Here is a 23,502-nt window from a genome sequence, read left to right on the forward strand (position 1 = left end):
GCGCTGCGGGCTCTGTGCGCGTCGGCGGCCGCCGCGCTCGGTCCGCGCCGGGACGCGCTCGGTGCGGCCGCGGTGAGTGAGGGCGGCACGGAGAGCATGAGGGCGTGAGGGGCGAGCGGCCGCCGAGGAGAAGCGTACCGGCCCGCGCGCGGCGGGGCCGGGGCTGGGCGGCCGCGCGCAGCTGCGCCACAGCCGCGTCTGTGTCCGTGTGTCCCCGCGTCCCCCCCTGCACCCGGCCCGCGGCCGCGCGGAGCCCGCGGAGCATCCCCGGGGGGCTCCGTCAGCGCCGCTGGAGGAGATGGGGGAGCCCCCGGTGCTGGCGGTGGGAGAGCCGGGCTGGGCGAGCGGCGGCCTTTGTGTGCGCGGCCGGGCCGGGGGATGGAGGCGGGGGGCAACAGGTCCGGCCGGGAGGGACTCGGTGCCACCGGGCCGGGGAGCAGCGAGGAAACACCGGGCGAGGAAGAGGAGGATGAGCAGAGGTGGTCGTGCCTCGGCAGCGACCCGGCTGTGGCGGTGGTCGCACCGCAAGCCCTGAGCCTTGGTGGCACCGGCGTGCGGGGGGCTCGGGCCGTGACCCCGCGGAGCTGCCGCAGCTTCCCCGGGGGCTCCGGGCCGGCGGCTCCGAGTGCCAGCGGGACTGCGAGTCCCGGGAGCCCCGGCCGTGCCCGGCCGTGCCTCTGCTGCCATCGTGCCCGGGGGGGCGCAGGGATTGCGGGGCAGCCGGGGGATGGATGTCTGCTCAGCTGCTCTGTGTCCCCGCTCAGCTGCCCCGTGTTGTATCTCGGCTGCTGTGTTGCTGCTCAGCTGCTCTGTGTTGTTGCTGTCTCCCCTGATAAGGGTGTAGCAGCTTCCTCTTCTGCAGAGCTCCGCCGAGGGCCAGGGCTGAGGTTTGAAATGCTAACGGGGTTCTGCATCTCCATAGAGACTCCTGGGCTTGATGCTGAAAAGTTCGAGGTGACAGAAGTAGCCCTGGGTCCATAGCTTCAGGTTTTAATGCTGATTGTTGAAGTGCAGCTGATTTGAAATCCTCCTGTTTAAAATAGGGTGGGAAGAACAGAAGTGGGATCCTCGCAGCCTTAGCCTGTAATTTACTGGAGTGGCTCTGTCCTCACCTTTTTCTGTCTTAGAAAAGAGCCAGAGCCGGGCCTGTCGGAGCAGTGAGTGTTCCTCGCATGCGGCTGGGCCAGGGCACAGCACCTGCCCTGCCTCCCTCCCTGCCTCCCTCAGCGCCGGCTCCCCGCTCCCGATAAGGATTTTTCCTAATGCGTTTATGGTTCCTTAAAGCTGGGCAGCGCAGGGAGGCCTGTGCTGAGTGAGAGGGTTGTAAACAAGCAGATACTGAGGGGAGCTTGCCTTGTAATCCGTGAGAGGATTCTGCCTGGAGAGGATGTGTTCTGTGACTTCATCCTCGCACAGCACTCCCACTGATTCTGTTCAAGATCTCATCGTGTTGGATCCACGCCTCTGGTGCCTTGTAAACACGGTGTGCTGTGGAACAGCAGTGCTGGAACAGGGAAATTGGGATGTTCTTGTTTCCTCTTGTGTAAAAGTGAGGGCTGGGCTTTGAAGGTGAGGTTGGGAATACTGTGATGGAGATGTCAAGTGCTTCCCTTATTTATTTATTATTTTAGCTTTCTTTGCAGGTGTCTCTTTCCCAGTGCCAGGATTGGAATAACTGGCAAAACAGTCCTTGATCTCCCTGGTGTCCTCTGGATCCATAGATTGTGAATAAATTATTTCCTTTCCTGGCTGCTTGGTGTGTGCAGTTGAGTCAGGGCTGTGTTGAAGCAGACAGCATCCCTACCTGTAAATCCACATTCCCTCAAAGGCTCCTTGACTCATGGGTTGAAACCTGTTGCTGAGAGAGAGAGAATTTAATTAAGGAACTGGTCACTCTGGTGTAGGTCCTGGCTGGCAGTTCACAAAGCTGGGACCTCCTTCATGTGCTGTGGTACTACAAAAGCATTGCAGGGATTGCAGAGGAGTAAAAAAACCATTTATTTCTTGTTCTTGCATCACAACCTTGCCTTTGGTTGTGTTTGTGGAAGAAGAGGCACCAATAAAGCCAGGCTTTCATTGGGCTTTGGTCATTAACTGGCAGAGCTTAAGCAGAGTCTTCATTAGAGGTCAGCTGTGGGGTGCTGGAGCACAGGGATCACAGAGTGGAGTCAGGAATGAGGAAATTGAGGGTTCAGTTCCCTGTTCAGGCTGTTCTGAAGCTGATCAGGATGTCCAGGATGCAGCAGAGTTGTTCATTGCTTGGAAACCAGGACACATAGCTGTCTTTTTCCACTCCTTGGTGGAGAGCTGTGGGTTGGTCCTTCAGGGTGTTCCCTCTTTTCTGTGCCTGTTTGTTTGCAGCTCCTGTCTTTCAGATCCAATCACAGTAACTGATGGCTGAGGGCAGCTTTCCTTTTCCTTGCAGTCCATGGAACAGAGGGACTATTCTGACCCCAGGATTTTTCATTTCTTTGGTACAGGTCCTCAGCTGCTAAATCAATGTCTGTTGGCTGTGTGGAAATGTGGGTTTCTTACAGTTTGTCTTTTTGGGGAGAATAAAACCACACTTTTCTGGGAGTGCTGTGCCCTGAATCCTGTTCCCTGTACCCCCATTGATCCCTGCTCCTCATCTCCCTGGATTTTGGCAGTGGGTTATTTCTCACTCTGCTTTCTGCCGTGTCATTTTGCCTTTTTGTCCCCGTTTGTCAGCCTCTGTGGCTGTCCTGCAGCACATAAACTGAGTGTGGCTGATTCTTCTCCTTCTCTGCCACCTTTTACTGGACAGCCACATCTTCCAAGCTGCCTGGGAGCTTTTTCCACCTTTTCCACCCTCTGCTGTGGGGTGTGTTGGCCGTGGGGAGCAGCTCCATCCCCGGAAGCCTCGCTGGACTGGCCAAGCCACTTAAGGCTGCAGGAAATAACATAATTAATGAGACTTAGTTCTCCCACATCTTGTACCTGACAATCTCAAGTCACTTGACAATGCTAATTAAAGCTAATCACGTTCCTCTGTTTTTAGTAAATAGCTATTATCCCTGCTTCACTCTTGCTTTAACAAATGATAGTGCTGGGCTCCGTGAGTCACTGGGAGTTATGGCAATGCAGGCTGGTGGAGCTGCCTTCCGGTCTCCTCACCAACAGGTCCAGCTGGAGATTGGTTTTTTACACCTGCTCAGGTGGAGGATGTTAAAATGTGAGCTGTTTTGCTAACTCACAAAAATATATCACTTTTAGTCTCGTTTTTTTTTTTTCACTGCTGTCGTGACTTGTACAAAACAAAACTCCCGCAGTGGAGCAAAGGCTCCTGAAAGTTCCAAAAGCTGAGGATGCTTTGAATTTGCCCTTCAGAGGAGGTTTTTGATGTGCAGAGTGGTGTCACTTCTCCTGTTTCACATTGGCAGCAGGAGGACAAAACATAGCATGGTGTGACCTGGGCATTGCCCAGCCCAGCCATGGAGCTCCAGAGGAAACCTCTGAGGTTTCACTGATGAAATATGGCTGGAGGAAGATGTTGCTAAAAACAGACTGCCAGCATTGCAAACAAAAATAAAAGATGGGGTTAATCATTAACTGTGGGGAAATAAGAAAACTTGAGGAGAGTCCCAGGAACTCCCAGCTCAGACGTGCGTCAGTTCTGTCACAGGCTGAGCCAGGTGAGTCAGTGCACCTGCCTTGGCAGGCTGAGAGGATATCCAGGAGGAACTAATGACAAAACCTGGCAAGCTAACAGCTTGACTTGACCTTCTTAAACTGGATTCAGTTATAGAGTATCTGCCATGGGAAGATCCAAGCTCTAAATGCTCACCTGGCTTTGCCCCCTTGACACACTAAAGGGGAGTGAGAGGGGTTGTGGCTGAACAACACAGAGCTTGTCCCTTGTTAATGCAGGGACTGTTGCATTTAAAGTGTTTCTGGCAGAGATGGGTCAGAATTCACCGTTTTATCCTCAGCTTTACTCAGAACAGAATCAGATGTAGCAGGGTAGAAAATAAAGCTGCTGCCTGTCTTGTGGCAGATGAGCTGCTGGGTTAAAGATTTCCTGGGAAGAGCAGGTGGGGTTTGAGGGCAGTGAAAACTTGGGAATTTGGCAAGAGGAGCTTGTAGTAGTGAGTCATGACAGGCAGCTCTGGCAGACCCTTCTTTAATGTCTCTGGGGATATTGGAGTGATCCTTGCAGCAGATAAGTGTTCTCACTGTGTTCCCTGCCTTTATCAGGAGAAATGGATGATCCGTCCTGCAGACCCAGGTAATTGAATCCTGCTCATACCTACGTGTGCCAGAGAGGGAGATAATAAAGTGATCTGAGGAGCACCACAGAAAATGCAGTGATAGGGGATTTGTTTGGACAGCCAGACTGTTTTGCAATTAAAGCGAATCAAGCTGAGAAGTGGGGATGATGAAAAGCGTTTCCATTTTGTCAGTAAGTGATCAGTTGGATGGGAAGAGCTTTTCCCCTCTGCCTTTAGTTCATCTTGGTGCTGGAATAGCAGGGCAAGGGTCTTGTTTCATTTTGTAGAACTCTGTGTGTGTGTGAATGTGGCAGAATTCTTGTCTGTGGCTCCAAGTGTGACCTTCACCTTGAGCGTGGCTTTGTCCAGTGCAGGGACAGCTCTGAAACTGAGGAGCTGCAGCTCAGCTGATTCAGCTGCAGCACTCTTACCCCTTCCTGGGCCTGCTGGGGCTTTGCAAAATGTACAGGAGGAAATGGAGTCACTTGTGTGTTAAATTAGCCCAGGCTGCAGCTTTTATTTGTGGCACGAGTGGGATTTGCTGGTGGGAGCAGACGGAAGCGCCGCCTGCTTCGGCACCGCCGCTTCTGCAGGAGATTTCTCCCCTGCTTGGTACCTCTGGAGTGGCCTCTGCTGGAGCTGGGCCCTGGATGTGGCTGCAGGGAGCTGGAGGTGGGCATTTCACAGCTGTAATCTCGCCCTGCTGCTCCTTATCAGCAGCACAGGCTCCTCTGCATTGCAAAGATATCGCTGCCAGGCAACTGGGGAGAGTGGGAAGAGAATTCAGCCAGAGGTGTCAGTCACTGCTTGGAGAGGCTGGATCCTGCAGTCCCTGCTCCTGTGGTTTCAGAGGCAGGCCTGGAAAAAGTAATAAATTATAATCTTTTAATAATACCTTTAAATAACAAAAGGTTTAAAGAATCCTTCTGTAATAAACCATTGAGGCAGGTGATGTCTGTCCTAGCTTGTGCCGTGCCTTGTTGAGATGAAATTGGAAAGGAAAGGCTTTGATTAAAATATCCAGGATTGTTTCCTTTCCCTGCCTTCCCAGTGCTGTCTGATGGTGCTCTGGGTTGTGGGGAGGCATGAGTGAGCAGTTCTGACACTGAATGCTCCAAGCCCAGCCTTAGGCTGTAAAGAAATCAGAAAATTCTCATTGTGCCCTGCTCTCTGTAGTCAGGAGCCAGAAAGAAGCACCTCTGCATGATCTTCAGTGAGTTATTTTAACCTGTTCTTTCCCTTTCCAGTTGGCTGAGGGCTGTAATTCACACAAGGATTCCTGCTTGGAATGCAGGAGCCTTTTGAACTTGCTTCTTGCATGTGGGAACCTGAAAATGCACTGGTGTGGGTTATTAAAATAGGTGAGACTTTTAAATTTGATTGAATCTCCAAATTGACAGAACCTAAAATAAGGGTTTTAAAATGTTTTTTAATGTTAGTAAGTTTAATGGGTTTTTACTGGGTTAAAGTGACAAATCTACACAAAATTCTAACAAAAGCGAGTTTTAAAATTTGCTCCTTGTTCCTTTTCAGTTTCAGCTCATTTCCCTGTGCTTTGCAGGTGGCCTTTAGAGGAGCCTGTCCATCAGAGACACCGGGGGGGGTTTACTGTGGGATGCCGTCTCTATTTCTGACCAGGGCAATTGTGATAGACACAGAGTGATGATCTCAAAGAGGAAGAAAAGCCACCCAAGCCCAGCTTGGAGAGGTGATCAGCAGCAGCAGTGTGGCGGGGCTGGCCGTGGAATGTGGAGCAGGGCAGGTGCAGCAGGGCTGGCATCCTGCCCGTCCCGGCTTCCCTGGCGCTGGGATCGCCTCCTGCTCGCTGCAGCTCCTCCCGGTGCCCTCTAGCGGCTCCCTGGCAGGTGTCTGGGATGCTGTCGCAGACATTTTTCCACAGAAATCCTTTCTTTCAGATTTCTGTGTCTTCTGGAAGGCAGAGGCCTCCGAAGGGAAGGTAAACAATTGTTATCAGCTGCTGTGGAATGCAATAGGATTCACCTTGATTGGCTCATTTTCTATGTTTATAATTAAGGGCCAATCACCAGTGCAAGCTAGGGGACTGAGTCCCTGGACACAACTTTGTTTGGGATTCTTTTCTATCTATTCTTAGCTTAGCTAGCAGCTCTGCAAACCTCTCTCTATATTCTATTTAGTATAGTCATAATGTATTATATATAATATCTTAATAAATAAGCCTTCTGATCAAGATACAAGATTCACCATCTCTCTATCACCAGCTGCGACCCACACAGGTCGCTGTAATAGGATGCTCTTTGCTGTCAGCATCACCTCCGTCCATCCCCTTTTCCCCAGCACCACGCAGTGCTTCCTCACGGTGATGAGGAGATCTCACTTGCTAGGAGACACCCAGAGGAGGAGAAGGGGTTAAATATTATTATTATTATTATTATTTGTGTTGTTGTGATGTCCGTACAGCTGATGAAAGTGCAGAGGGTTCCTGCTGGCTGTTTCCCACATTTTCTCATGTTCTTCTCCTGCTTGCAGGGTTTGGAGGATGGGCTGAGGTGTTAAAGGACACTCAGGAGTCAGTGCTGAGCTCTTTGCAGGGTTTGGAACTGGTGCATTTCAGAGACTTGCTGCTGAGGGAGTGAGTGGGGCACATTGTGTTCACCCATCTGCTGTTTCAGCTCCTTTCTTGGCTGCCCCTTGTGTTGTTCCTTGCTTAAATTCAGGATGTTCATCCTTCCTCAAGGTACATCCCACCCTCCCTCCCTCCTTCAGAGCATCTGCTCCATCTTCCCCAGAGCTCTACCTCTCCAGAACTGCCCCAGACCAGGATTTTTTTCACCATCAGGGCATTAAATGCTCCTTTAGCAGTGCCAGGTGAGTCTGAGTGTCCCACACCTGGCTCTGGTAACTCCTGATCCATAGGGAAGCAGAGCAGGACATCAATTAGAAACCAGCCTTCCTTCAAGCTGCATTGGGGAATATTGAGGCAGTTTTTGTCAAGGAAACCCTGGTAAGTGGCTGTATTTACCTTGAGAATTTTCCTAAAATCTTGGTCAGAGCCTGGAGCTACCCAGTTTAGGCACAGAAAACTCCAAACCCAATTCCTCTTGTGCTCTCCTTGCTCTGGGAATCAGCACATCTCAAACTCTTCCTGTATTAATGAGAGACCCACCAAAGGAGAAAGGTTGGGTTTCCAAATACCTGCATTATTTCAGAGCTGCTGCAAGCAGCTTTCTGTAGCATTTGCTATATTCTAATAAGTATTTCACGGGCTGAAGTTTATCTTAAAATTGAATAAATCATTAAAAAACCTCTCAGCCCAAACAAACCTGTTGTTTGTCCTGCCACAACGAACATTTGCATCTGAGCTGCATTGCAAATGGATTTTATTGAAATCAGGCTTGTGTGTGATGGTTTTGTTCCCTGGCATGTGGACTTGTACTCACAGTGGCCTTGTCTGGCAAGTGCTTGGCACAGAATTCCTCCTTTTTTTGTGTTTCCTGAATTGCTGAGAGCTTTGTGTGGGACACCCACAGGTGGAGGGTGGGTTCTGAACCAAAGCTGCCCAAATGGCAAAAAGTGTGTGGTGGTTTTTCCATCAGGAAGCTGATACCTGCCCAGAGCTCAGCAGGACAGCCCAACACACCCAGGGCAGGCAAACAAAACATTCAGCTGATTTTCCCACTGATAACCCACAATAAATGATGTTGCAAGTTTTTTTTTTCTTTAGAATCCTTTCCTTTTGTCTAAACCAACTTCCTGACTTGGTGGGCATTAATTAATAGGCACAAATTCCTCTTCCATTGAATCGAGTGAGTGCATCCCAGAGATAAATTTCTCTTGAATGAGAAAAGAACAATAATGGATGATGTTGGTGGTGACAGATACTCATCTCTCTGACAGTGCTGGGCACGATGATAAAGTGAACAAACCTTCTTTTGTTCTTTTTTAAAGTGAGGGCAACGATTCCACTGCTGCCCACTGCCTGTGATGCTGATGAACATGAGCTCATCGTTCTGAAAACCAGAGGCACAGCCCAAATTCATCCTGGTGCCTTTGTTCTGCAGCAGAACAAATGCACTGTTAGCTGGTAATTGTCTCCTAATTCAAATGTAGTTGGCATTAGGACATGAAAAATCCACGGGGTTGGGTTTTGCATTGCTGGGAGCCACTGAATACATTTCAAAATTGTATTTAAGACAGAAATTGGTCCTTATAAGCTGCTGGCTGTGCTTGTAGAATGTCAGGATGCATTTCCTGCAGGTTTTACCTCCTCTCCCACACTGGTGAGGACAGAGCTCTAGGTAGACAGTTCACATGTGGTCACACTGTGTCAAAGTGGTGTCTTGAGAAATTACAGCTGAGCTTATCTGAAGTTTTTATTCAAGGCATTTTCTTAACAAGGCTTCCCACCAAGATCTTGGCTCACAAATCTTTATTCTCTGCCCTGCCTGGAGCAGAGATGGAGTTTGCTTTCTCAGCACAGCCCTGAGACAGGGATTGCAGTTCCTCTGATACCATCTCGCCTGAATAATTTTTTTTTTTTTTTGGTCTGCTTTTAAAAGGTCAAATGTTTTTTTGCTGATGTTCAGTGTGTTGTGAGGTCAAATAAATGAATGCTCGTGAGCTGCTTTTGCAGAAAGCTGTGTGCAGCAGATAATTCCTGTGTGTGTGCTCATTGCTGTGTCAGACAAATGCAGCTGTAGGATTTCCTGCTTTATTCATTGTTCTGGAGCATTGATGCTGAGCAGGTCTGGACAGAGGGGTCAGCAAGCAGCAAATTAAAGGATTGCTGGGGTATTGTTCTGGTTGGGGTTTATTTATCTCTCTCTGGGGGTGCCTGGGGGTTGCCTTCTGCAGCTGGTGGGGAAGGGGAGGTTTGGCAGGGCAGGATGGAGGTGGTGAAAGTGGTGATGGATTGTTGCACTGATCCACGCTGGTGTGGAGGTGAGAGGGGGCTGCTTTTCATTACAAATCAAGCCTGAGGTTTAGACACAATCTGGATTCTCATCCAGGAACCAGCTGAAGTGATTGCCAGGCCTTCCTTGTGCTTTCCCCCAGCTTTTCCAAGGGAATTTGTGTCCAGCTGCATTTGCTCCAGGAAGGGCACACTTGTTCTCCTGCTTCCCTGGAGCCTCACAGATTCCAGGATCTGGGATAAAACACATCAGCTGCTCAATCAGGGCCCTGGAATTTGGGGATGGTTTTGTGGCAGCTGAAAATGAGGATTCTGCTTTGGTTTACATCTGGTTTCTGCCCTGTTGCTAATTTAGGCTACAGTCCTTGAGTGCCTCTCACCTTGGATGGGAAAACAATGCTGACTAATGCAGAACTCAGTTCTGACAAAATTCTGGTGCACACAGAGAACTGGGGCAGGATACAGGTGAAGACTGATTTATCTTCCTGATTTATCTTCCTGATTTATCATCTTCCTTCTCTGATGAGTGTAAAAGACACTAAAATCTTGCTGAAATCCAGAGCTGCAGCTGGGGAGCAAACAGTGCCCAGTCCTTAGCAACTGGCCAGGTAAATCCCTGGCAAAACCTCATTTGGACTGGGCAGGAGAGGGGTGAGCTCCTCACAAGCTGGGAAATGAACCTCTCTGTGTCAGAGGGGTCCTGCTCAGCTGTGGCTGTAACTTTAATTGGAAAAGGTTAATCTGATCAGTTGGTATTTGCAGAAAGCTTTGGGAGTGAGCTGTAGTGCTGTGGAAGTGCTGACTGCTATGATCATGATGGATGTGCTTTATCAGCAGCTTGCCTGATGAGCAAGATGCTTTTTCCCCTGTTTGACTGTGAGGGAGCTGCCTCCTGGAGAGCAGAAGAAAAATATTTCAGGAAAAAAAAGAAGAAAAATTGGGTATCCTGTTGTTTTACATGATTCTGCCTCCTGTTGAGCTCTGTGTGTGGTCAGGTCCCTCTGGTACCAGGCAGAGGGAATATTTCCTTGAGCAGGGAGTGGCAGGACAAGGGAATGGCTTCACACTGATAGAGAGGAGCTTTGGGGTGGGGATCACCCAAAAATCCTTCCCTGTGAGGGTGGGGAGGCCTGGCACAGGCTGCTCCATCCCTGGAGGTGCCCAGGCCAGGCTGGACAGAGCTCTGGACACCCTGGGACAGCATCCATGGCTTGGACACCTTGAATTCATCAACCATGACAAGGTTTGGGCAAGTGTTGGAGGCAGGGTTCTCCTGATGTCTGAGATGTTCTTCCTTGTTTGCTTTATTTTGGGGGTGATCTTGGTGTTGTTCCATGTTTGACCCACAAAGTGCAGGCTCAGAGGCTGAGCAGAATCACATGGGAAGGGAAATCCTCCTGGGAGGAGCAGCCAGAGTTCACGATTAATTTGCAGAGCGTGCGTGCGCGCCATGGCTCCGGGAGGGAGGGCAGCTGCTGCTGCTTCCTTTGTGCTCCTCCATCCTCAAAAGCAACACTTGCAGCTCTAAGACTTTTATAGGTGTGGGATCTGAAAACTCCATTTCTGCCAACAAAAAGAGACCCAGACTTGAGCTGCCTCGCAGGTGCTGTCAGATGATGTTGGAGTGTAAAATGGTGTTGCCATCCTGAATAGGGTTTTTAATGTCTCTTGCTATCAGGAGTAGGCTTCAGAGGCTGTGCCTTGCTTTGGCTGCTGTCAGATGTTCAGATAAAAAAAAATAAAATACTGGAGTGCAGTTTATAGAGTAGCTTCTACCTTCAGAGCTTGCAGCGAGTTCTAAAGGAAAGTATAATGAAGGAATCCTGCATTTCCCATGGGGAAAGTAGGACAGAATGGAGAGAAAAAACTGGTTTGGTGACTCGTGGCCTTAGAAAACCCAGGTCCAGCTCTCATTTTTCCCATGGGGTGTCACAGCAGTGAGTCAGGCAGGGGACAGGGGCTGGCTCTGCTCCCCACTTTGTCCCTGCCTGGGTGGGAATCACCTACCCTCCTCTAAAGCAGGAGTCACAAGGGCTGCAAGAAGGGGTGCAGATAACAGCAGGGAGGTGTGAGGGCAGCCAGCAGGTGAATAAAGAGCTGTGCTGCTGATCTGATCCTTGAGCATCACTCCTGTCTCCTGCTTCTAAACCCTGGGACCAGGCTGGGTGGGAATCACCTCCATTCCTCTGCAGGCACTTCCAGAGCCATGAAATGCTGGAAGAATGGTGCAGATAACAGCAGCAGGGAGGTGTGAGGGCAGCCAGCAAATGAATAAAGATCTCTGGTACTGATTTAATCCCTGGGCATCTCTCCTGTCTCCTAAATCCAGCCCTAAATCCCGCTGTGGGCTGCAAGCTGAGTGTTTTGTCTGCTTTCCACCGCAGGTTTCCGCGCAGTCCCCTGCTCCTGGTGCCCGAATCCCTTCGTCTGGAGCATCAGCAGCGTGTGGAGCCCGCCCCACACAGCCCACCCCTGCCAAACCACGGCCTTTACCTGCGTGTTCCGCTGTTTCCCGTGCGACCCCTCCTGCGGGAGCGCCTCCTGGGCCACCCCCGACTTCAGCCAGCGCTCCGTGGCTCCAATGGTGAAGATGACGAGGTCCAAGACTTTCCAGGCGTATCTGCCTTCCTGCCACAGGACCTACAGCTGCATCCACTGCAGGGCTCACCTGGCCAACCACGATGAGCTCATCTCCAAGGTAGGGGCTCCCCGGAGCAGACGTTCGTTCCCTCACGTTGTGCCGCCTCGTTCCTCTTCACAGCAAGGCACAGTTCTTCCCAAAAATGTTTCTGAGATTCACATTCTCTAAACCTTTCTTATCTAAAAAAACAATTCTTATCTCGTTTGCTGTGCCTGTGTTTGTGCAAAAGTAGAATGCGGTATGGAGTGATGGTGTTTTGGTTCCTTGGTTCAGGGCCACGTGTGCAGCCCCACATTTCTCTTCACAGAGAAAAGCAAGGCACAGTTATTCCCAAGAATACTTCTGGGTTTCACATTTTCTGAGCCTTAGAGAAAGGAAAAACAATTATTATTTGCTATGCCCGTGTTTGTGCAAAACCAGAATGCAGTATGGAGATTATTTACCCACAGTGATGGTGGTTTGGTTCAGGGCCAAGTGTGTAGCCCCACATTTCTCTTTGCAGAGAAAAGCAAGGCACAATTCTTCCCAAGAATATTCTTATCTCATTTGCTGGGCCTGTGTTTGTGCAGAACTAGAATGCACTATGGAGGTTGTTTACCCAAAGTGATGGTGGTTTGGTTCCTTGGTTCAGGGCCAAGTGTGTAGCCCCACATTTCTCTTCACAGAGAAAAGCAAGGCACAGTTCTTCCTAAGAATATTTCTGAGATTCACATCCTCTGAACCTCAGAGAAAGAAAAAGTAATTCTTATCTCATTTGCTGTGCTTGTGCAAAACTAGAATGCAATATGGAGATTGTTTCCTCAAAGTTATGGTGGTTTGGTTCCTAGTGTGTAGCCCCACATTTCTCTTCCCAGAGAAAAGCAAGGCACAATTCTTCCCAAGAATATTCTTATCTCATTTGCTGTGCCTGTGTTTGTGCAAAACTAGAATGCAATATGAAGATTGTTTCCCCAAAGTGATGGTGGTTTGGTTCCTTGTCCTGTCAGGGCCAGGTGTGTGTGTGTGTCAGGACTGTTGGGTGACAGTCACAAGATCAGGGCAGTTGTGTGCAGAGCTGAGTGCTTGGCAATTCAGTTTAGATGTGATGTGATATAGTATAGAATAATATAGTATAATAAGGTAATTAATTAGCCTTCTGATAAGATGGAGTCAGATGCATCATATCTCCCTGCAAATACTGTAATGTTGCACATCAGTGGTGGTAGAAGTGCTTGGCCTTACCCAGCTACCTTTTCCCTTGGAAAATGGGCTCTCATCCCAAAGGATCTGTTTGTGAGCTGCTGCTTTTGTGTTGACTGCCTGGGGTCTTCACCACCCTCACAAGTGCACTGATCTCTTCACTCCTGTGACCAGGGAATGGCTGGAGCTGGCTCAGGGCAGCTTTAGTTGGTATCAGGAAAAGGTTTTCACCTCCAGGGTGGTGGAGCACTGAGAGAGGCTCCCCAGGGTTTGGTCTCAGGCCCAGGGTGGGATTGTTGGGGGGTCCTGTGCTGGAGTTGGACTCACTGATCCTGATCAGTCCCTTCCAGCTCTTGAGGGGTGTTGGGATAAGCTGAATTAAAAGCTCTCAGAGCCAGTAAGAGTTGTGATGCAGGCCAGTAAGAGGAGCTTGTTCTGAACTGGGAAAATGAAACCTTCCCTGGCTGTGGTCAGCTCCCAGGGCTCAGCTGCCTTGGAATAACTGTTCCATGAAGTTTGTTCAGCTTATAAAATCTGTGCTCAGAAAAAACAGCCCCAGCCAGAGGTTGATGAGCTGGGCTGAGTGGAAATGGTGCTGTGAGCTCTGTGTGTGCAGCTTGAACAGTTCAGCTTCGTGGATCAGCAGGGACAGAGGGGCTGTGCCCCTTGGAAAGGGGTTTGAAATGTAAATAAATGTAAAATGTAGCAGCATCTGTGCCCTGGAGGTGAAATTGCTTCACCCTTGGGCCAGCTGGTGACTCCAGGCTCCTGTGCCCACCTGGGATGGGGCAGTGACTCCCTGGATTTTTATTTGGTGCCCTGGATGTTGTGTTGGGACACAGAAAGTGCTTCACTGGCTGAGGAAGGAGGCTTGTTTTACTTGCTGTTTGTACAGTAGATTAAAGCTTGTGCTCTGCTTTTGTTTCTTGACACAGCTGGTCCCCAGCCAAGGGAAAACAAGGCTGTACATTGCCAGTGCTTTCACCTTTGCTGCTTCCTTCCCCTCCTTGTTCCAGGTCCATGCTCCAGTGCAGCTCTGCAGGTTAAGGAGCTTTCCAGCAGGGCAGTGCTAGAGCTGCCAACTGCTTGGAATTTGAGCTCCTAGCCCAGGAACTGCCCAGGAATGCTGACTGCTAAAATACGGACAGGAGAGGGAAAGGAGGGAAGCACAATGTGACTTTTGAAAGTGTTAATTCCAGCGTGCTCCTTCTAAAAGTTCATTCTAGACCAAGGTGTGGATTAATAGTTGGGACCACATCGTTGGTGGAGCCACCAGCAGGTCATGGAATTTGAATGCAAAGGGTTTGGGGTTTCAGGGTTTGTTTCTCAGGGTTGTAAACATGAATAAAAACACATTCTTTGTATAATTGGAAACCTTATAAAAGCAGTTGTGCAATCATGGCTTGTACAAGTGGTGTTTGACTGAGCAGAAGGGCAGTCCCTGCCTCAAGGGGCTTCCAAATGTGGAGGAGCTTTCCCAGGCAAAGTGTAATAGTGGCTTTTTTATCTGTTGGAGCTCAGTTTGGAGGAGGGCTTGGGGAGATGTTTCAGTCCTTTCATCCCAGCCTTATGCTCCCATCCCTGAAGCAGGCACTGCAGCTGCTGTGCTGGTTTCCCACATGGAAACGTGGCAGAGGAGAAGGGAGGAGCAGGGCTGGAAAAGGGAGTGGGAGACTGCAGAAATGGGAGCAGCTGCAGCTCATCCTGAGCCTGGCTGTGCCATGGGACCCAGGCAGCCCAAATGGCTCCATCCTTGGAAGCATCCCCACCAAACAGGCTTTTATGTAACAGCAAGGTGCTGGGGATGTGCCTCCATGGAATGGATTCCTGTGCTCCTCCTGCCCCGAGCTGGGCTGCTCTGCACTCCAGGAGCTTTTAGCTGCTCTGGATGCTCCTCACAAGCTGCAGCCCCGGCTGGAGCTGTTGGATCAAGCACAACTGGAGCTGAATCCCAGGATTGTTCTGCTTTCATTCCCTCTCCCATCTCCCAAGTTTCTCCTCTCAGCCCTTCAGCACAACTCTGGCTTCAAAGTGTTTCACCAGCACCAGGTATCCAAAACTCTCAGACAAATCTGCCTTGGCAGGGCTGTTTTTGCTCCTTTCTGTACTGCAGGAAAACCTTGTGCTTTAAAAGGGGTGGAAGGTTTCTCAATAAACCATTGCTATTTAAAGGAAACAATCGATGCTGAGGCTTTTAAGAAAATCCAAAGCTGTTACATGAAGCCAGTTACCAAAATGTTGCTTACTTGGCCTTTTATCTCCTGCAGCCTGAGGGAGAAAGTGGTTTAGTGTGTCTGATTTTGTAACAGGATCTAAATTGTAGGTTGGGCTGTCTGGCCAAGAAAGGCCTTATTGACTTAGGAAATATTAAGGTGATCAGATAAATTGGGTGGAGTGAGCAGTTTTTCCTTTCTGTGTTCCTTTGGTGTCTGGCTTAGCATGAGTGGAGTTTCTTGTTCCCTCGGAGCAATGCATCATTTAAAAGGCTGTGCCAAATTTAGTACATACTCTTGTTTCACTGCTTTTTCCAGAGCTTAAGTGGGCTGAGACTTTGGGAACTCAACCCTGCCCTGCAACAGATTCCTGTGTGACCTTGAGGAAGTCACTGAATGTCTTTGTTCCTCCTTTTCCCCACCTGAAAAATGCAGCTTGGAGGGTTTTGGAGCAGGTCCTGTCTGCTCCTCCAAATTAGTACAGGCTGTCCCAATCCTTTTTGGTTTTAATGTAAAAACAAAATCACTGTGCCAGGCAACTGTACTTAAAAATCATATTTCAATGCCAAAAAAATAAGTGAAAGGTACTTCTTGTTACAGGCACAACATCCCATGGTTTTTAGAATGTTTGAGAAAAATATATATTCCATCATCAATGTCTCCAGGAAGGAGACACAGGAGTTTTTCTTTTACATCATTTTCTGTTGGGGCCTGAGGGGAGCAGCCAACAAAATAGACATTTACCAAGTAAAGTTAAACAAAGCTTAAAACTGGCAGGGGTGATTCTGATTTATATAACCTACTTTGAGTTATTCCAGCTCTTTCTGTTGGATTCCATTTGGTGCCCTTAAAGGAGGATGGGAACAAGAGCAGAAAGATCCAGGCCAGAGACGCCACTGAGTGTCTTGGGTGCTGATTTTTTGTGAGCAGTAATTCAGCAGAAATGTCCCTGATTATGGAAATATGTGGAGAATGTCTTGTGGGCGTCCTGCAGTTTCATTTTTTCCCCTGAATTAACTGTGATCCAACTGCTCAGCATTACTCAGTGATGTATCCTCTGAAGTCAGCCCCAGGCTTGCTGGGGAAATTTAATGTTTTCCTTTGATGTCTGCATGGAACCTCAGCTGAACATGAATGGGAAATTCTTCAGCACAGAAAGGCTGCAGCTCCTCCAGGCTGAGAATTTAGGGAAAATCCAGCACTCCTGTGTGCCTGAATTTCCCATTCGGGGCCGGGTTGTTAACGAGGGAACACTGGGAAGCTCTTTTTGATCTTCTCAGCCGGGATTTGGGAGGTGGAGCAGGAAAATTCCCTCCCAGTCCTTGTGGCCTCTCCCCTTCCTGGCTGCTGGAGCCTGAGCCTGGTGGTTCTGCAGCTCTTGGGGAGGTTTATGGCTCCATGAGAGCATCAAACTCTGCTCCATCTTCCAGCTGGGGGATCTCAACAGGATTTCAGGCTTTTCCACAGAAGCTGTGGGTGAATTCAGCTGTTTGGGGGCATTTGGGGCACCACATGCAGGTGAAAGGAGCAGAAGGTTTTGGGATTTTTGGTGAAAGGATCAGCAGGTTTTGGGATTCTTGGTGAAAGGAGCAGCAGTTTTTGGGATTTTTGGTGAAAGGAGCAGCAGTTTTGGGGTTTTAGTGAAAGGATCAGCAGTTTTGGGGTTTTTGGTAAAAGGATCAGCAGTTTTGGTTTTTTGGTGAAAGGATCAGCAGTTTTGGTTTTTTGGTGAAAGGATCAGCAGTTTTGGTTTTTTGGTGAAAGGATCAGCAGTTTTGTTTTTTTGGTGAAAGGAGCAGCAGTTTTGGTTTTTTGGTGAAAGGAGCAGCAGTTTTTAGTTTTTTGGGTTTTTAGTGAAAGGAGCAGCAGTTTTGGGTTTTTTGGTAAAAGGATCAGCAGTTTTGGTTTTTTGGTGAAAGGATCAGCAGTTTTGTTTTTTTGGTGAAAGGAGCAGCAGTTTTGGTTTTTGGGTGAAAGGAGCAGCAGTTTTTAGTTTTTTGGGTTTTTAGTGAAAGGAGCAGCAGTTTTGGGTTTTTAGTGAAAGGAGCAGCAGTTTTGGGTTTTTAGTGAAAGGAGCAGCAGTTTTGGGTTTTTAGTGAAAGGAGCAGCAGTTTTGGGTTTTTAGTGAAAGGAGCAGCAGTTTTTGGGTCTTTGGTTTGGCTCTTTGCTTTTTTTTTTTTTTCTTTCTTTCATGTGGACAAGGCAGTGTTTAATGTCCTTTAGGACTTCACTTCTCTGGTATTTGTAGTTCAGTTCACTTTAAAGATGTGAAGATATTTGCTGGGTGGGGGCACCATGCACACAAGGCAGAACAATAAATGTGAAATTACAACGAGGTAATCTTTAACCTAATGGAAAAAGAGAGATTTAATAAATGTCCAAGACATGTCTGATGAAAATCCTGCATTTCCATCACAGGAAAAACCAGTGTATGAGGTGAGAGGGGTATTCCTTTCTCATGGGTAAAGTTCTTGGATTTCATTACACAGGTTTTATTCTTGCTTTAAAGCAGATTTTGTTCCTTCCCAAATATGAATTGAAGCTCCCAGCTCCACAGTAATTGAAATAAAGTTATTTATAACAGTGATGAGCTCTGAAGGGCAGGAGGAGCCATCCCATCATCATCATCCTCACACCTGAGCTCCTCTGGGGCATGGGCCAGTGGGTTTCTCCAGGATTGCAGCAATTCTTCCAGGAAAAGCATTTAGTCTCCATTTGAAGACTTCAGGAGGGGAAATTCACTGCTCCCTTTGGTCATTTTTATCCAGTGGTTAATCATCCTTACTATTAAAAATCAGAAACTTTGAATTTAGGTTTGTCTGACTTGTGCTTCTTGTCATTGGCCATTATTTTATTTCTTTGGCTAATAAAATCCATCTCCAGTCCCTGCTCTTCTCCTATAAATTATCTGCAGTAACCAAAGTCACTCTTGATCAGTTTTTGGACAGACTAAACAGATTCATGGTGCAATCTGATTTTTTTTCCAGTTTCACATCATTTTTGTGGTTCTCTTCTACGTTTTTAGCATTTCAGTCTCTTTTTTAGGGATGGAAACAGAGCTGCTCTCATTGTTGCAGCCTCAGACTCTGCAGCAGCATCTTTTCAGCTCCCACATTTCATAATTGCATCAGTCTCAGTGGCTCAGCACTGCACAGAAATCTTGTGTTCATTTATTTGCTGGGAGCTCTTCATGCACCAGATTTATCCATTTTATGCACATTTTCTAGAAGCTGTCCAGCAGCTTTTGGATCCTCCTTTCCAGCTCTTGTTCCCTAATGAATTTGCCACTTCCAGGCATTATTCGGAGCCTGCTCTTAATTGCAAATATTTGAGTTCAAGCAGTGAGTGATAAACAGCAAAGCAGCTCCGGGAAAAGTCATTATGAGATTTTTCAGCTCCCATTTCAGTGCTGTGAATGTGAGGGGGGGGAAAAAAGCACCTTGTAGTTCTTGGCTTCCATGAAGTTTAAAATGAAATGCAGGTCGAGAGGGTTTCAGTGCTCTGTAAAACAATGTGTCATCAGAGCTTTTCCTCCAGCACCAGGGGCAGCCTTAATTCGAATTTTTCCAGACAAATCCATGCCCAGAACCCTCTGTGGGCAGGTTGGGGTTGGCATGAGGAGGGCAGAGGGTCTGGGGTTGTTGTTCGAGTCCCTCAGCTCCGTGTTTGGGAGGGAACAAGCAAACAAACAAACAAACAAGCAAGGAGTGCCCTTTGCAGGGGAAAGTCAGGATGTGAAACCCGAGCTGGGGAAGGAGAATTTGTGCTGCCCATTCTCTAATGCCCCCACTTCAATTGATCCTTCTGTCCTGTGTGGAATTGCTTCCTCTGGGCTTCACCCTGCAAGTGTTCCTGCTGTCCATAATGGGATTGAAGAAAAAAAAATCAGGATTTTTGTTTTGTTTAGCCAGGATATTGCTGTTTAACAGAAAAACCCCAAGGTAATTTGTACCTCCTTGCATAATTGTGTTTATGCAGCAATTAACTGCTGTGTGATTTTTTTTAAAATATTTCATTCTGGTCCAAAAAGAAGGAGGAAAAAGGTAATAAATCACAAGAGTTTAGAATCCCCTGTCAAGGAGGAGGAACGAGGTAAAAATGGATTTTTCTAATCCATCACTTTCTTCATGGAAACAGCTCTCCTTTCATCTGCTGCTTCCTCTGCCTTAGAATTGATGACCTGGGCATAAATAAAATATTGTTCCCATTTATTATCCAGGGAGCTGCCAGGGAGGAAGGACAGTTTGAATCATCAGGGGTTTTTGCTGCAACTCCTCAACAACTGGAGCTGGAAGCTGGTGAGGTCTGAGCCCTCCTGGGAGCTTCAGCTCTTGGACAAGGAGGGAATTCCAGCAGAACCCTGGGCTGCTCCTGGAGGAGCTGCCCTGGGAATTTCCCTTGCAGGTGTGTGGTTTTAATCTGATTTATCCTCGTTAGAGCTCTGGTTTAATCTGTAATTTAATCGCACAAAGCCAGGGGGGGCTTTTCCCACCTGCTGCCTTTGGGGAGAGGGCCCTGAGGAGTGTGTGAGGGTGATTTCTGTTTGAGAGCAGCAGGAAAGGCTGTCTGTGTGCTCTGGGGGAGCTGCTGTGTGTGTGGCAGGCTGCAGGAATCCTCTGCATTCCTCCTCATCCAGCAGGGTGGAACGGGCAAGGGCTGAGGCTCAGGAAAAAGGAAACTCTGCCCAGAGTCTCCTGTGGAAAACGCCAATCACTTGGTTTTATATTTTAAAAGTTTAATATGAAGTGGTTATAGAAATAGTAATACAATTAGTGTAATAATAATTTGGGCAATTGGGATTAGAACAATATGAGACAACAGAGACAAAGAGTTGCAGATGTCCAGGTACCTTTTCTGGGCAGCACAAGCCTGAAAAAGGACCCACATTAACAGAGGATTAACCCTTAAAAACAACAGCCTGTTGCATATTCGTACAGCTCATACATGATGCATAAATTCCATTCAAACACAGGATTTTGTCTGGTCAGTGCCAGCTTCTTCCTCTGAACCCCAACAGCACCTTGAGGCGGGAAGAAGTTCGTTTCTCCTGATAATGGGGCAATCAATTCTCTTTCTCTGAAAGATTCAGGTGTCCTGTGGCTGCTATCTCACTGCCAGTCCTTTCTTTTTAAAAAAGTATCCTACATAGCATCATTTCTATTTTAACATTTTTTATAACCTAAAACTATATTTAATACACCACTTAAGAGAATTAATACAGCATTACTTTCTAACACCACACATACAATATTTATTTTAATATTTGTGAAAAGCCAATCATAAAATACCTGCATTTTTCACACTCCTCTCTTAAAATGCACCATGGAATCACAGCTGTTGGGATAAGCAGCAATAACAAATGCAGAAACTGAGGTTGGATACCTGGAATTGGGAGATTTAAAATCAGAATTAAAATCTGCTTCCAGCTCAGCTCTGAGGACAAATCCTCGATAATAAAATACATTTTAGTACCAAAACTTACTTTTGACAAGACACAAACATTGAGAATTTAGGTGATATAAATGAATATCATTTATTCATGATAAATGAAGGAGAGTTTCAATAGATGGAGGAATTCTCAGCCAGTTTGGTGACTTCATTTCCCTGCAGTGGATCTTGCCCAGGGACACAGGGGAGCTGCTGCCCTGGGCAAATCTGCTTTTGCTGAGAAGCCAGGCTGCCCTCAGTGTCAGCACTGCTGCTATTGTGGGCTGCATTAGTGGTGAACAGGGCTCCACTGATACGTGCACACTCACTGTTGTGCTGCTAATTAAATCACTTGTTGCATTAGCACTTTCCATCTTCCATCCCAGCTCTGTGTTTATCTCCAAAACCCATGCAGCAGCAATAATTAATGTGGAAATAAAAGGCTTTATTCTCCCCCTGCCACTCCTTTTCCAAAGTGACTGCATTGGGGTGGATGCTTTGAGCCAGGAGGAAAACAGCAGCACTCGAAAGTGGGGGATAAAACCCACAGCAAAAATTACAATTTTTCACCCTTGTGTAGCCAGAAAGGGCTTCACTGTGACCTGCTGTGGTTTTTCACAGTAAATTACAAAATTTTCTCCATATTACCCTTCTTCATGGCAAATGTGAATGGTGCCAGAGGTGCCAAACCCATCCCAGCTCTGGGAATGTTGGTGCAGGGATCAGAGCAGTGCCCAGGCTCCCTCCTCTCCTGGAATCACAATCCCACATTTCTGCCCTGCTTTTCTCTGCCCCTAAATAAACTGCAGTAATTGCTTTTAAAAGTAAACACTCCATCTGCTCTTTCTCCCCACAGTATTTCCATCCTTTTTCATCTCAAAGTCAAGTTTTGAAGCACAGCAGCAACCAGAGACTGTGAAAAATCACAAGAGGAGCCCCAAAATATTGTGAAGTTTTATAGAAGTCATAAATCTGATGGGTTTTTTTCTTTTATTTGCCTTCAGTAGTTTGTGCCCTCAGCCATTTGCATTTTGAAATTTCACTTTGAAGTCTGTGAGGAGCTGGAAACTCGTTTAAAAATAAATAAGAGCAGAGTGGAGGAGGGGGAATAGCACAGGGATAACAGGAGGAAAATTCAGTGTTGGGCTTGGAGTGAGGCAGGACAGCCAGGCAGGGACAAGGGGACAGAGCAGTTTGCAGCTATTCTGTGAATTTTGGCATTTTTGTAAGGTTTGGCTCAGGATTTAGCTCAGCAGAGTAGGGTTTTTATCTGTGTTAGAAATCCAAGTGCTGGAGGAAAAACCTCCCCCTTGATTTTAGGGAATTTGTGTTTCCCTGAGTGCTGGCCCTCATTAATTGCAGAGCCTCAGAAGAAATTCTCTTTTTCCCTTCTGCAACTGAAATATAAAATTTCCCCTTTGACAGAAATCCCTTTCCCTGCCCTCTGGGTATGGATAAATAACTGGGAATGTGCCCCTGGGTCCTGACCCATTTAAATCCCTTCATTTTCCTGGGCACCACTGACATTCCAGGGATACCCACTGTGCTGCATGATATTTCAGCATTTTGGGGGAATCCTGTGAAAATTTGGATTTTTCTTGGCTCCAGCACCCAGAAATGTGAGAATATGAGAGAATCTCCCTTTGAAAACCAAACCAAAACTGGACCAAAAATGTCCTTATTGAAAAGAATTTTAAAATGAGAATTCCTTGAATTTGCCCTTTAAGGATTCCTTCAATCTGCCCAAGGGTTTTGGGATCAGGAGATGTTGTATGGCACTGGAACTCTGGGATTTCAGAGCACAAGGGTTCTTGTAGGCTGGACATGGGCTGGGGGTTGCATCAACACCTGGGAGGCAGAATAAAAAACTGCAATGAAATTCCCATCAGAACAAAACCAGACAAAAATCTGTGTATCTTCCTGCACAACCTGAGCCACAAAATCTGGAGCTGTTCTGGGCCTGGAATGCAGCAAATCCTGGTTATTCCCTGAGTTTTTGCAGAGCAACACCAACTGCAGGGGAGTAAAGGCCATGCTGAATTAATTGAATTATTTCAGAGATGAGTTTGGTCCACTAATTCCATATCGACTTGGGGCTTTAAATAGCATTAAGGACCCGTGGTGAAACTCAATTACAGCTCAGGAATGCAGCTGGAGCAGGGGAAGGGCACATCTGGAGCAGGGGAAGGTCACATCTGGAGCAGGGGAAGGTCACATCTGGGCACGAGGTGCAATAATGGGACCTGTTCTGATGTCTGGTGGCATCAGAGCAAAATTGAATCTGTTTAATGTGATCATGGCCTGCCCCCCTGTGTGAGGAATTAATGAACCCTGAGAGGGCTCTGTGGGTTCAGACCAAGCAATTTGGCTGCTGCTCCCCTGGGAAGTGCTGGCTGTGATGTTGGAATGGCTGGGCACAGCCTGGAATCTGCAGCAGGAATTTGCACCGTTTTTATTTGCCATTCTTCTCCCCTGCTGCAACATTCCAGGGCTCATCTTTTTAATCAAATTAAATCAAATCAGGCTTGAAAGGTGCCACAAAGGCTGAGCTTGGTGTGGGATGTTGGAAGCAGCAGGTGGGAATTGGGATTTAATGCATGAGCACAAGGAAATTGGGTTTGGGGCACATCTTGGTGTCAGGTTGTATTGACACCACATTTTGTGTTACTTACAGGTCTCCTCTCCCTGTTCAGGCTGTATTTTATGAGAACCTCTCCTCCTTGGGTGTTTAAGGGTTAGATCAGCACTGGGAATGGATAAATCTGAGAGTCAGAGGGAATAGATGAATCTACAGTCAGTGCTGTGCTGTGGCTGCAGGAACTCAGACCCAGAGTTGGGAAATCAGTGATGCCAAATCTCCCTGGAGGGTTCCTCAGTGCCCAGGGGTTTGTACCATCCCTTCTCTCACTGCACCACTCAGAC

The 23,502-nt window shown here is 47.6% G+C and overlaps 1 protein-coding gene across 1 annotated transcript in view; it reads left to right on the forward strand.

Annotated features, from left to right (window-relative positions):
* The first annotated feature begins 7 nt into the window (after nucleotides 1-7).
* Nucleotides 8-23,502, forward strand: part of YPEL2 (yippee like 2) — a 32,507-nt gene continuing 9,012 nt past the window's right edge. Inside the window, exons 1-2 of the mRNA XM_058037679.1 lie at nucleotides 8-72; nucleotides 11,505-11,818. Coding sequence (XP_057893662.1) covers nucleotides 11,702-11,818 — 117 coding nt within the window. The 5' untranslated portion in view covers nucleotides 8-72; nucleotides 11,505-11,701. The remainder of the gene's footprint in view (nucleotides 73-11,504; nucleotides 11,819-23,502) is intronic.

Source organism: Melospiza georgiana, chromosome 19, assembly GCF_028018845.1.
Source record: "Melospiza georgiana isolate bMelGeo1 chromosome 19, bMelGeo1.pri, whole genome shotgun sequence".
NCBI lineage: Eukaryota > Metazoa > Chordata > Aves > Passeriformes > Passerellidae > Melospiza > Melospiza georgiana.